The 12,368-nt window shown below is 48.4% G+C and overlaps 1 protein-coding gene and 1 non-coding gene across 3 annotated transcripts in view; both read right to left on the bottom strand.

The window, feature by feature from the left end:
- DPYSL3 (dihydropyrimidinase like 3) overlaps positions 1 to 12,368 on the bottom strand; it is a 111,175-nt gene that overhangs the window by 11,106 nt on the left and 87,701 nt on the right. For both annotated transcript variants that reach the window (XM_066344716.1, XM_066344717.1), the window contains exons 5-8: positions 10,972 to 11,033; positions 9,796 to 9,876; positions 5,225 to 5,293; positions 266 to 386 (exon numbers count right to left, since the gene is read on the bottom strand). In XM_066344716.1, the coding sequence (XP_066200813.1) occupies positions 266 to 386; positions 5,225 to 5,293; positions 9,796 to 9,876; positions 10,972 to 11,033 (333 nt within the window). The remainder of the gene's footprint in view (positions 1 to 265; positions 387 to 5,224; positions 5,294 to 9,795; positions 9,877 to 10,971; positions 11,034 to 12,368) is intronic.
- Positions 1,360 to 1,435, bottom strand: TRNAP-GGG (transfer RNA proline (anticodon GGG)). Its single transcript has one exon. It is a non-coding gene; the product is annotated as a tRNA-Pro (tRNA).

A 12,368-nucleotide genomic window follows, 5' to 3' on the forward strand; every position in this document is an offset into this window, starting at 1 on the left:
AACCAAATCTCCAAAGAACTGTCAAGCTGGGTCATCGCAGGAAAACTACTAACTGTTCCTGAGCCTCAGTTTACCCAGCTGCCAAGTGGATTAATCCCGAGAGCCCGTGACCCATGGGGACACAGAAATCATCAAATGGGTTGCCATGGATGGGTCCCCCAGAGAGTGAGGCCATGAGCGAAACAGGCCCCGTGCACACAGGCTATCCAGGGAGGAAAGGAGTCAAGGTGCGCCGGAGCCCTGAGATCCCAGGACCGCGTGTCACCTTTTTTCCGGGCTTGTGAGATGAGGTCAGCCGCACTCTTGCTCATGACCTTCGTGACATAGAGAGGGCAGTTGGTTTGGCTGGCAATGGTGATGGCACGGAACACAGCCTCAGCTTCCAGCTGCAAAAGAAAAAAGTCCCCAGGAGTCAATAGGAACAGCAGTCCCTCAAAGCCACCATTCCCCTGCCTCCGCCCACCGAGAACGCAAGGCAGAGGTTTAAAAACCTAGAGGATCGGAAGCTGGACGCACTGGACCTGAATCTCAGAGACAGCGCTTCCTGGCTGTGCCACTTCCCTGGGCTACGCAGTGCCTCGCCTGTGGAGTGGAGATCAGGAGAGGACAGCTCGGGGTGGCGTGTGACATCAGTGCCTGGCACAGGGCACACACTGCGTCAGCGCAGCTCGAGTCTGTCCGTAGCCTCTCCCCTCTCTGCAATTATCACAAAGGCTACAGGTGAGGGAAGCCTTTGCTCCCCATTCTTCCCAGGGCAGATTCTCTGACAAAACACAATCCCAACCCCAATGTGTGTGAAATAACCAGTCCGGACAAGGCAGCATCGTGTTTCTTCTGATCCTTTCCTACAGCAACAGGTGGTCAGTGATGGGCTCATTCCAGCAGACACGTCTTATACTAATAATTCCCAGACTTCTCCACACAAAGACTTCTTTTGTTATCAATCTCCTCCACCCTATCCATGGTTTCAAAGATGCTAACCAGCCAGGTTGCATCTATTAAGTTAGACGTAGTAAGTTTTCCCTTATTTTGCTAACAAAGCAGGTCTGAGAACTTGGGCTTTCTTCTTTTTTTTTGTACTTTTCTGAAGTTGGAAATGGGGAGGTAGTCAGACAGACTCCCGTATGTGCCCGACCAGGATCCACCCGGCATGCCCACCAGGGGGTGATGCTCTGCCCATCTGGGGCGTTGCTCTGTTGCAACTGGAGCCATTCTAGCGCCTGGGGCAGAGGCCATGGAGCCATCCTCAGTGCCCAGGCCAACTTTGCTCCAATGGAGCCTTGGCTGCGGAGGGGAAGAGAGAGACAGAGAGGAAGGAGAGGGGGAGGGGTGGAGAAGCAGATGGGTGCTTCTCCTGTGTGCCCTGGCCGGGAATCGAACCCAGGACTCCTGCACCCCAGGCCGACACTCTACCACTGAGCCAACTGGCCAGGGCCAGAACTTGGGCTTTCTTAAATGGCCTGGGTCTAAGGTCTGGTTTTGCCATTCAGAAGCTGGGTGACCTCAGGTACCTCACACAACCTCGTAAAGCCTCAGTGTCCCTTGTCCATAAAGTGGGGATAATAATAGGACCTGACACATGGCTGTTTTGAGGATTAAAAAAGTTCACCCGTGCAAATCAATTAGCTCACTCCCGGGACAAGGCCCATGTTCCCTAAAGGGTGCTGGTCTTGCTGATGACAGCTCCTGACAGTGTGGCAAACCTGTGTTACTAACCAAAGTTACTACCCAAGTTAGTCCAATTCATCCCAAAGCAGAGACACTGTCATTTTTCCATTCCATCAGCAACACTTCCTTTTTGGATCAATCTGACATTCTAGTTAGCCTATGCAGCCCAACCCTCTAAAAAAGACCAAAAATAGCTTGCAGAAGCCCGATGCAAACCAGTTCCTGCCCTTGGTGAGTGTGGCTCAGCAAACAGGCCCTAAGAGCTTGGCTGGTCCAGCTGGCGTCCCCCAGACCCCATGTGGATGAGACCTGGGAGGCCCCTGACCACGGGGACATGCAGCCACCTTGCTGGAGTCCCCAGACTCCTGGAGTGGGGTCTCTGGGCATCAGGCTCAGCTCTCTGAACAGCGTCAACAGTACCTGGGTGTGCTCCAACCTGACGCGGGGCTGGCTTCTCCTACGCCCCACCCCCCCTTCACACTGAGCTGACCACTCCAGCCCAGCAGTGACTGCCACCCAAGCCCCTTTGATCTCATGCCCTCACAGCACAGCAGGTTTTTCAGCACCTTGACAACAAGACTATCTTTGGAAGGTTACATCACTCCCCAACTTCACCCAAAAGGGCTTCCAGGGTTGTCAGGATCGGCAGCCGAGAGAGGCTTTCTACTAAAAAGGAGACGGGAACAGGGAGGAGGGGGGTGTGGGGGGTTGAACAAACAAACCAAAGAACAAAAATAGACTTTGCTCAGAAATCCCCTGGCTGCTGCTGAAGGATCTATCTCGCCAGCACATCTCAACAGTGACCGACGTTTAAGGAAAGTGTCACAAGCAGAGTTGATCACCCCGGCCTGCTCACACTGTGCAAACATCTTTCCAGTCCTTCAGACACAATGGCCAGTGCTAACCTCGCTGATCATCAGCTTCTGAACGCACGAGGACACCGCCACCCAGGGCAGCAGCAAGGACAGCTGTGACAACGCAGTCAGCACCGTACTGGGTATAAGCAAGGGCTCCACACAGGGACCGGCATTAAGGACACAGACTCCCACAGGAATGCTGTGACTGCAATCCCATCACAACAATTTTGTTTATATTGAGGGGTATAATTAACATACAACACGATAGGAGTTTCAGGTGGGCAACAATTCGATGTTTTTACGTATTGTGAAATGATCACCAAAATAAGTCTTAACATCGTGGCACACAGTTACAAAATGTATTCTTGTGATGAGAACTTTCAAGATCTACTTTCTTAGCAACTTTCAAATATTTAAAATATGCAATAGAGTATTATTAACTGTAGTCTCTATATGGTACGTTATAGCCCCATGACTTATTTATAAATACTTTGCACCTGAAGGGTTGTACCTTTTGACTATCTTGATCTAATTTCCTAACCCTTGACCTCTGGCGACCACCAATCTGTTCTTTGTAACTATGATCTTCGTGGGTTTTTTTTTTTGGGGGGGGTGGATTTTTGTTTGTTTGTTTCTTAGATTCCACACGTAAGTAATATCCTGTGGTATTTGTTGTTCTCCATCTGACTTACCATATTTCCCCATGTATAAGATGCACCCTTTTTTGAAAAATTTGGGGTCTAAAAACTGGGTACGTCTCATTCAGTGGTTGTGGCATTTCAAATGCCATAGATGGAACTGAGGACCAGGCAATATATGAAGACAGTGATTCGTCATCAGACACAGATGAGGACAAGCTAATGGATGGGAGTTTTGACAGTGATGAGGAGTTGGATGAATTTTATGATGAATAAAACTTGAGTTCAATAACTTTATGTAACACATATTTTTTTCAAATTTTGGGCCCCAAAATTAAGGTCCATCTTATACATGGGAGTGTCTTATACATGGGGAAATAACAGTATTTCACATAGCATAACACCCTCAAAGTGCATCCATGTTATCATAAATGGCAGAATTTCATTCTTTTTTATGGCTGAATAATATCCTGTGTGTGTGTATGTGTGTGTGTGTGTGTGTGTGTGTGTGCATGCATGCACAAGTATATCATATTTTCTTCATCTATTCATCCATTGATAGACACTTACGCTGTTCCCATGGTTTGACTGTTGAAATAATGCTACAATAAACATGGGGCTGCAGATATCATTTCAAATTAGTGTTTTTATTTTCTTCAAATAATTGTCCAGAAGAGAAATTGCTGATGGTTCTATTCTGGTTTTATTATTATTATTATTATTACTATTATTATTGATTTTAGAGAGAGGACGGGAGAGAGAGACAGGAACATGATCCATTTCTTTATGTGCCCTGACTGGGGATTGAACTGGCAACCTTTGTGCTTCAGGACGATGCTCTAACCAACTGAGTTATCCAGCAAGGGCTGACGGTTCTATGGTTCTATTCTTAAATATTTTGAGAAGCCACCTTACTGTTGTCCACAGGGGCTGCACCAATTTACATTTCCAACAGAAAAAAGTATACATTATTTCAACTGGTAGCAAAAATATCATCAGACAAAGGAGTTTCTGGGGTACTGATGGTGTTTTTCCAACTGGGTGCGGCTTATATAAGTGTATTCAGTTTATGAAAATTCATTGCACCCTTATAAAAGGAACACTTTCTCTGTGTGTGTTACTATTTAATTTTTTACAAGATTTTAACAGAGATGGGCAACGGAAATGCAATCATTTCCGGTTCTGACCTTTCTTCTACCTGTTGTGGAGTGTGGAGCTTGGAATCACAGAACAGGTGCACTGTTCACTTCACCAACATGGAGGACTTTGAACTTGTTCCAGGCACCAGACCAAGGCTAGTCCCCGGAAGCCAATATGCGCTCAACCACACAGGCAGCCAGTTCCCAGCTGTGCCCTGTGCCGGCACCTGAGGTTGCTGACATCCCAGAGACGTGGAATCAGCCCGTACTTACTTCTCCTTTGCTTTCCAGCTGCTAAGCACAGTCACAGATCACCGTTCATTTTACATGTGAGAAACTTCCATACCTACATGCAGTTGTCCCCTTACACAAATCAACAGACATATTGCCTATTAAAACCCATTCAGCCTCCTAACCAGATAGTCAATATTTTGCAGGACTCAAAATATAATATGGAAGAAGGAAATGAGAAGAAATGTCTCTGAAATTCATATTTTAAAAAGGAGTTAGATATTTACCACTCCTACTGAATAACTATGGAGTCCCCTCTGACTGATGCTATCTTTAGAGATATTAGGGGTCCGCCATAAGCATCCCTTTCTAATTTTCGCAGGGGCCCTTGAGCTGGGTCAAAGTGGTCTTTGGAAGAAATGTTCCAATCCTGCTGTCTGGTATTCATAGAGCCCCACCACCTTCCACCATGTTTGTTCATACACTGTGTGTGCATTTGCCTGGGGGAGGCAGTCGGAACACCAACAATGCAAATATGAAATGACTGACAGGCCATCGGAGTAGCTGCTGGGATTGGAATTGGGATGATGGAGTCTCTCGGAAGATGCTGGTAAAAAAGAAAGCCCCCACAGCCGCTGCCTCTCTCTCTCCCTCCTCCCTACCTCACCCACCACCCCTCCCTGCAACTCACCTCCTCTGGTCTGCTCAGCACGTGGCCTTCTGGGCCAGTTATCCCCATTTCCAACATCCGGGATTGCTCCTAGAATGAGAAAAAAAATACAGAACAGTTTTTATGTTTTTATGAAACTTATGACATACCTAGTCAAGCTTTATTTCAAAGCCTGAAAGCGCTCAGGCCAACCAAAAATGGCTCTACTGCAATTTCTTATGACACATCAATACTTAAACTAAAACTTTTTTTGTGTGTGTGACAGAGAGAGTCACATAGGGACAGACAGACAGGAAGGGAGAGAGATGAGAAGCATCAATTCTTCCTTGTGGCACCTTAGCTGTTCATTGATTGCTTTCTCATATGTGCCTTGACTGGGGGCCTAAGCAGACCAAGTGACCCCTTGCTCGAGCCAGCAAACCTGGACTCAAGCCGGTGACCTCAGGATCTCGAACCTGGGTCCTCTGCATCCCAGTCCGACGCTCTATCCACTGCGCCACCGCCTGGTCAGGCTAAACTAAAACTTTAAAAAACATAAGATACTATTAACTAATTCCTAACTCATAAAAACTGTCCTCTATGTCCTATGAAACAAGGGACAGTTTTTAGATGAGCTCAACTGAGATTTGGAAAAGTTATGCTGAAGACACGTTCAAGGGAAAAAAGAATAAAATATGTATGTTGAACAAATGCGTTAATTCTATATGTGGAATTGTAAAATCGGGGGGAATCTTAACTTAAAGGAGAAAAGACATTTAAGGGTGGTTTGCTTTTATTAAAAGACAGCCTGTTAAAGGGTACCAGCTTCTTTTCTACATCACACGTCAAAAGTCACACAGTCACGTATTCTGTACTTCATTTCTTTCAGCTGCAGATCTCTGAAAGTACACTCCCTCAACTCGTTTTTTTAATTAACTCATGCACTTTAAAACCCATTCTTCCAACAAAATTATTCAGTATCTGCTTCACGCTAGGCCCTAGGTTAGGGTCCCGAATTAAGGCAACAAGGCCCCTGACTTGATGGGACTTACAATGTAATCTCACGTTTCCCGAAGTCTGGTCAACCCACCACCTACATCAGAATTCACTGGGTTGTGTTTGTAGAAATGCAGATGTCTGGGCCTTGTCCAGGTCTATCATATCAGAATATCTGAGGCTAAATTCTAGGAATCTGCACTTTAGTAAGCCCATCAGGCTCTTTAATGCTTTACTTTCATGATTTAAATGAATGCATGGATTAGAATTGAACCAGACAGAATAGTGCCTCTATCCAGCATTACTTGAGTTGGAGCTTTGGTTAAATTCTTTTTAATTAGGTCTTGGATGAGGCAGAACTGCCTACCCCTTGTGGATGATGGCTAAATTCCTCAGACTTCTGGCCAACTTTCTGCAAGAAGCAGGTGGATGGGCAGTGAACACACACACGGGCTAATTGGAACTGGCACAAATCCTAAGCGATCATCTCTGCGGCTTTCCCGGCATTCACTCGCAAAGGATGAAGGCCAGTTCCCATGAGCCTCTGAGCTGGTGACGTGAGACATGGAGACGGGGCAACTGAGCAATGCCCTGTCCCACTCTGCAACCATGAGATGCTTAGAAAAGAAGGGGTCCCTTCTACCTGGAAAAGAAGAACCATTTTGTCGTTGTTCTTTGTTTCTCATAATAACCTTTCAAAGAGGAGGAGAATGGAAGATGCTACTACTGTACGCAACCACGAGAAGTAAAAGGGTCCCTGTCCCTGGCTCTACAGAATTTGAGGGAAGGTCGGATGCTGATGTTTCCAGCAATGTTACTTACCTCCACATTTCATTCTTACTGTTTCATTCATCAAAACCTGGACTAAATAAAATTTCTTCCAAAATGTAGTGGCTTTCCACTTTGAACTGACTCCTGAACTCATACCAGGGTTAAGGTCTCCAACAAAGGTCTCTTCGGATGCTCTGATAGGACACTCGCTTTTATCTTGTTGAAGAGTTCTCAGACAACACACAGATGAAGCTCACCCAGGTAATTCTTTCAAAATACACTTGTCTGAACTCTACCCTGGACCACCTGAATCAGAAATCTCCCGAACTAAGAGAATCCTAGGCAGGGGTCTTTAAGCTGCACAGATGTTTCTAACGCCCTGCATGTGCTAAAAGGTCCTGTTTTTAAAGCCAAGGTGTCCCTACAGCTGGGAGATTAAAAATGGCAGGTAAAGGGCCATCGGAGCCACCTGTTGTGGATGGGAAGCAATGGCACAGAGGAACGTACCCAATTTGGGTCACGGCACAGTTTCAGTTTGAGCCCTGAGGAAAAGGGACCCTGTCTTTTTCATCTTCCTTCCCCAATGTTTTGCCCACAGTAGGTGCTCAATAAATATTTGTTGGCTGAGTGGCTAAGGATGCTGCCTTTTCTTTTTGAAAATAACCATTGTGGGGACCTGTAGGAAAAGATTTCTCCTTCCCCTGCAGTCACTTTGGCCTCCAGTGCAGCCAGAGACCCTGAGAACAGCAGCTCTGCTGCGTGGAAATGTGATCGAATCGTTCGGCTCAAGCTGAACTTAATAAACATGCGCAGAAAAAGGCCATCCAAATGCAAAAATGCCCTTTTCCTTTCTCCTGACTGAGGACAGACCTTCCCAAGTTAGGGGAGGGTGAGGGCGGGGGACGCCAGAGACACTGCCGGGTCAAAGAGCCACAAGGGAAGCAGGAGAAGGGACTTGGAATTGGAGCCCGTTTGCCTCCACAGGCTCTAGAACAGGGGTTGGGAACCTATGGCTCGCGATCCAGATGTGGTTCTTTTGATGGCTGCATCTGGCTCGCAGACAAATCTTTAATAAAAAAATAATAACGTTAAAAATATAAAACATTCTCATGTATTACAATCCATTCATTTCCTACCGCTCATGTGCATGGTTGCGGGTGGCTGGAGCCAATCACAGCTGTCCTCCGGGGCAACACCAAATTTTTATTGGATAATCGTAACGTACACGGTCGTTGTATGGCTCTCACAGAATTACATTTTAAAATGTGTGGCGTTCATGGCTCTCTCAGCCAAAAAAGTTCCCGACCCCTGCTCTAGAATGATAAGGCGGGAGTTCGGTTTCCGGGGCCTCTGGAGGGAGTGCTGGGACCCCTGGCTGCTGCACTGGAAACTGGGAAAAAGGGGAGGAGTGACAACTCTGCCACCACCAGATACCTCCCCTGGGAGCAAGGCCCTTGGACCCTCTTTGGAAAATGATCTCGTTATCTCTGGGGTGTGGGGGACGTAGGAGGAGGCTGTCTGGGGCCTTACTAATTAGCCTCCTTGGTCATAAGCAAGGGGAAACTGCACGCTCAGCTCACCTCCTCCACTGGTGAGACAACACCGCATCAGCCTGGGCCGAACGGCTGGGGCGCCGCCTCTCCGGTGTGCCCTGCCGCCAGGCTGGTGCAGTGAGGCCTGGATGCACCATCTCTGGAAGATGCCTGCGGAGGCACATCCCCTCGGGGACTAAGATTTTTAGTTCTCCCAGTGATCTTTGGGCCAGTGGCATAATCCTTCTGTGCTTCAATGATCTCATCTATCAAATGGGGAGGACGGCAGTCATCTTTACAGGGTTGGGTAAAGACTAAATGAGAACATGACAGAGCACTGATCAGAGCCTGGTAGTAGGTGCTCACAAACCGGGACCTGCTATTGGGAGCTAACGGGTCTGACCTAGACTCGGCCCCAACGCTGTTCCCACAGCATTGCCAATCACACCCATCAAGTCCTGAACAATTCCTATAACGAAGGCACAGCCCAAGCACTTCTGAGCTGCGGAAGACATCTGTTTTGGCTCACCTCTCTCTAGACTGATGCCTGGCACAAAGTGCTCAGGAACTACTCTTTGAAAGCATGAAAAATGGTTTCTCGCTATTAATGTTATTGAATGGCCTCAGAGAGAGCTCACACTCCTTTTTGGGAGTTTCCACGAGTGGAGGCCGATCGGGGATAAACAAACCCTGTCTTGAGACACATCTGTGCATCTAGCCCATTAAGCCACCCTGGAGATGGGGAGAGAAAGTGCTTTCTGCTCCCTCACAAATGGTTGATTTGTGTCTGGGGACCATCACTTTCATTGCTTTCCTCGGGTTTCTCAGTGTGATTTCTGTGAAACCAAGGGGACCTCAGATCCCCACAAGCCCTCCGTTCTTCATTATCTGAGGCTGTGAGTGCTGCAGCCCCGGATCAGATTTCTGGCTTCTGAGAAGTGCTGCCTTAGGGTTTTGCTTTAGGACAGAGAATGCCACATAGCTTGGACTCATTTTCAAAAGAGAATCAGTAATGCTTTCATAAATATAGCCTACTTCGAAAACCTCCTCTTCCAGGAAGTCTTTCCTGATTCCCCAGAATGGCCAGATCTCTTCCTGTTTTCCCACGGCCGCCACTCTCTCCCTCACTTGTCTACATTGCCTTTGTTTCTTACTCGGAGAGAGTGAGGTCCCTTGGGGCAGGTTTTTAGTGAAGTACTTGTGATGGTGCCTTGCACACAGGGAGAGCTCAGGCAACAGTGGAGAGGAGGACCCGGTGGGATGCGGAGCCAAGCCCAGGCAGAACGCACACTCCAGAGTGCTGTGCACCGTTACCTGGGCAATGATGTCCCCATTCTCGGCATGGACTTGAGCAATGGCTCCCAGCTCGCCCAGACAGGTGAAGATCTCATAGAGCTGAAACAGACAGGAGTCTTTATCATTGTCACAAGCCACCGACGCTTTCAGCAACCTCATACAAGGACCAGTCACGAGAGCCAGAGTGGGATAAACCAGAGGAAGTGAGTGACCAGGGCAGAGATACAGACTAAAACATACACGACCCAAGAGGAGTGCTCGCCCAGAGAAATCCAGAAAACTGTCTATTACAGAACCTATTGTGTCGCCTAAGCAGACAGGGCGAACATATAACAAAGTGCTACGAACCCCTCCGTCCCCGCTCCAGCACATATTTTTAAAATATTTTTTATTTATTGATTTTTAGAGAGAGGGGAGAGAGAGAGAGAAGGGGGAGGAGCAGGAAGCATCAACTCCCACATGTGCCTTGACCAGGCAAGCCCAAGGTTTCGAACCGGCAACCTCAGTGTTCCAGGTCGACGCTTTATCCCACTGCGCCACCACAGGTCAGGCCCCAGCACATATTTTTAATGGATTTATTTGCACTGAGCTGGGGCACAGCTGCAGAATCCTTCTCAACAAGTCTCCCGAAAGCCACTCCAGCCCGGCCAGAAGCTAACACAAGAGCTGGACTCCACCTCTTAACCTCTACAGACAGACCTCCCTTCGCCTTCTAATCAGGAAATAATACGGGAATTAAATTCCTGCATTTCCTCTGAAAACTTTAGATGTGTCAAAAAACAAACACACACCATGAATTTCTTAGGAGGAGAGTCAGAGATGAGCTGGGACCATTACCCCAAAGGGCAGAAGGTCCTCCTTAACCCTGCAAGGCTGAGCACCTCACACATTCACCGAGCTCCAAGGGGGCCTGGATTGGTTTGGCAGACGGAGACCGAGGCATGCCCTTCCTCTCGTCCTTTTGAGAAAGCTGCTGCCGGTGGAAATTCTAGCTCCCTGTCTGCTTTGCCCGCGGGCACCCTGCCCGTTACCTGATTTTAAAAAGGTGGCGTGGACTGTGGTGGCTTCAAGAAGCACTCTGGCCCAGCGGTCTCCCCACAGCGTCCGCAGTGACTCATGCTGAAGGAGCCAAGATCATCACAACAATAGGAAACCCATCCAGACACCCCAAGCCACACAGCAACGGGTCATTACCTCTGTGTTGGACACTTGATACAGATCCTTATAGGCCATGTACACCATGAAGGAGTTAACCCCTGCAGAGAGGGAAGGGGAGGGGGAACAGGAAGAAGACAGCATTATCACGAGCACTCTCCACCCTTTAATCTCACTTCTATGACCCATGGGGCCCGAGTACATTACAGGCTCCCATCCAATGCAAAGTGAATGCTTCCCATTCTCCAAGAGCATTTTTCTAGTCCCTCCTCACAGAGTAAAAGCAACACTTCCTACGTAATGCCATAGAGAATAGTCACTCCTCCTGCACCCCTTCCGAGCCACCCCCCAGCACTCCCCAGCCCACCATAGGGTCAGTATGCCATAGAGAATAGTCACTCCTCCTGCACCCCTTCTGAGCCACCCCCCAGCACTCCCCAGCCCACCATAGGGTCAGTATGCCATAGAGAATAGTCACTCCTCCTGCACCCCTTCCGAGCCACCCCCCAGCACTCCCCAGCCCACCATAGGGTCAGTATGCCATAGAGAATAGTCACTCCTCCTGCACCCCTTCCGAGCCACCCCCCAGCACTCCCAGCCCACCATAGGGTCAGTATGCCATAGAGAATAGTCACTCCTCCTGCACCCCTTCTGAGCCACCCCCCCAGCACTCCCCAGCCCACCATAGGGTCAGTATGCCATAGAGAATAGTCACTCCTCCTGCACCCCTTCCGAGCCACCCCCCAGCACTCCCCAGCCCACCATAGGGTCAGTATGCCATAGAGAATAGTCACTCCTCCTGCACCCCTTCTGAGCCACCCCCCAGCACTCCCCAGCCCACCATAGGGTCAGTATGCCATAGAGAATAGTCACTCCTCCTGCACCCCTTCCGAGCCACCCCCCAGCACTCCCCAGCCCACCATAGGGTCAGTATGCCATAGAGAATAGTCACTCCTCCTGCACCCCTTCTGAGCCACCCCCCAGCACTCCCCAGCCCACCATAGGGTCAGTATGCCATAGAGAATAGTCACTCCTCCTGCACCCCTTCCGAGCCACCCCCCAGCACTCCCCAGCCCACCATAGGGTCAGTAAGCTTTGCTACTGCTTGAAGCAATATATACATATGATTGAGTCACTGTAGCACACTGGTTGTGTTTACACATGGGGGGGGGATTGTACCACACACTAGCTCAGTGAGCTTGAAACACCTAACATCTTGAGCCTCGGTTTCCTCATCTGTAAAATGGAATAATAACAATATCCTGTTTTATAAGATTGTTGGAAACATTAAATGAGATGCATGCCAAGCTCTTGGCACCTGCCCTGGCACAGATTTGGTCTCCATGAACAGATCTCTTGGGGCTGGTTTATTTCACTGCATAATGAGCTGCTCTATCTGTGACCTCTGCAGGCTTGAATCTGAGACGACCCTGTCC

The sequence above is a fragment of the Saccopteryx leptura genome, chromosome 6 (genome assembly GCF_036850995.1).
Source record: "Saccopteryx leptura isolate mSacLep1 chromosome 6, mSacLep1_pri_phased_curated, whole genome shotgun sequence".
NCBI classification, from domain to species: Eukaryota; Metazoa; Chordata; class Mammalia; order Chiroptera; family Emballonuridae; genus Saccopteryx; species Saccopteryx leptura.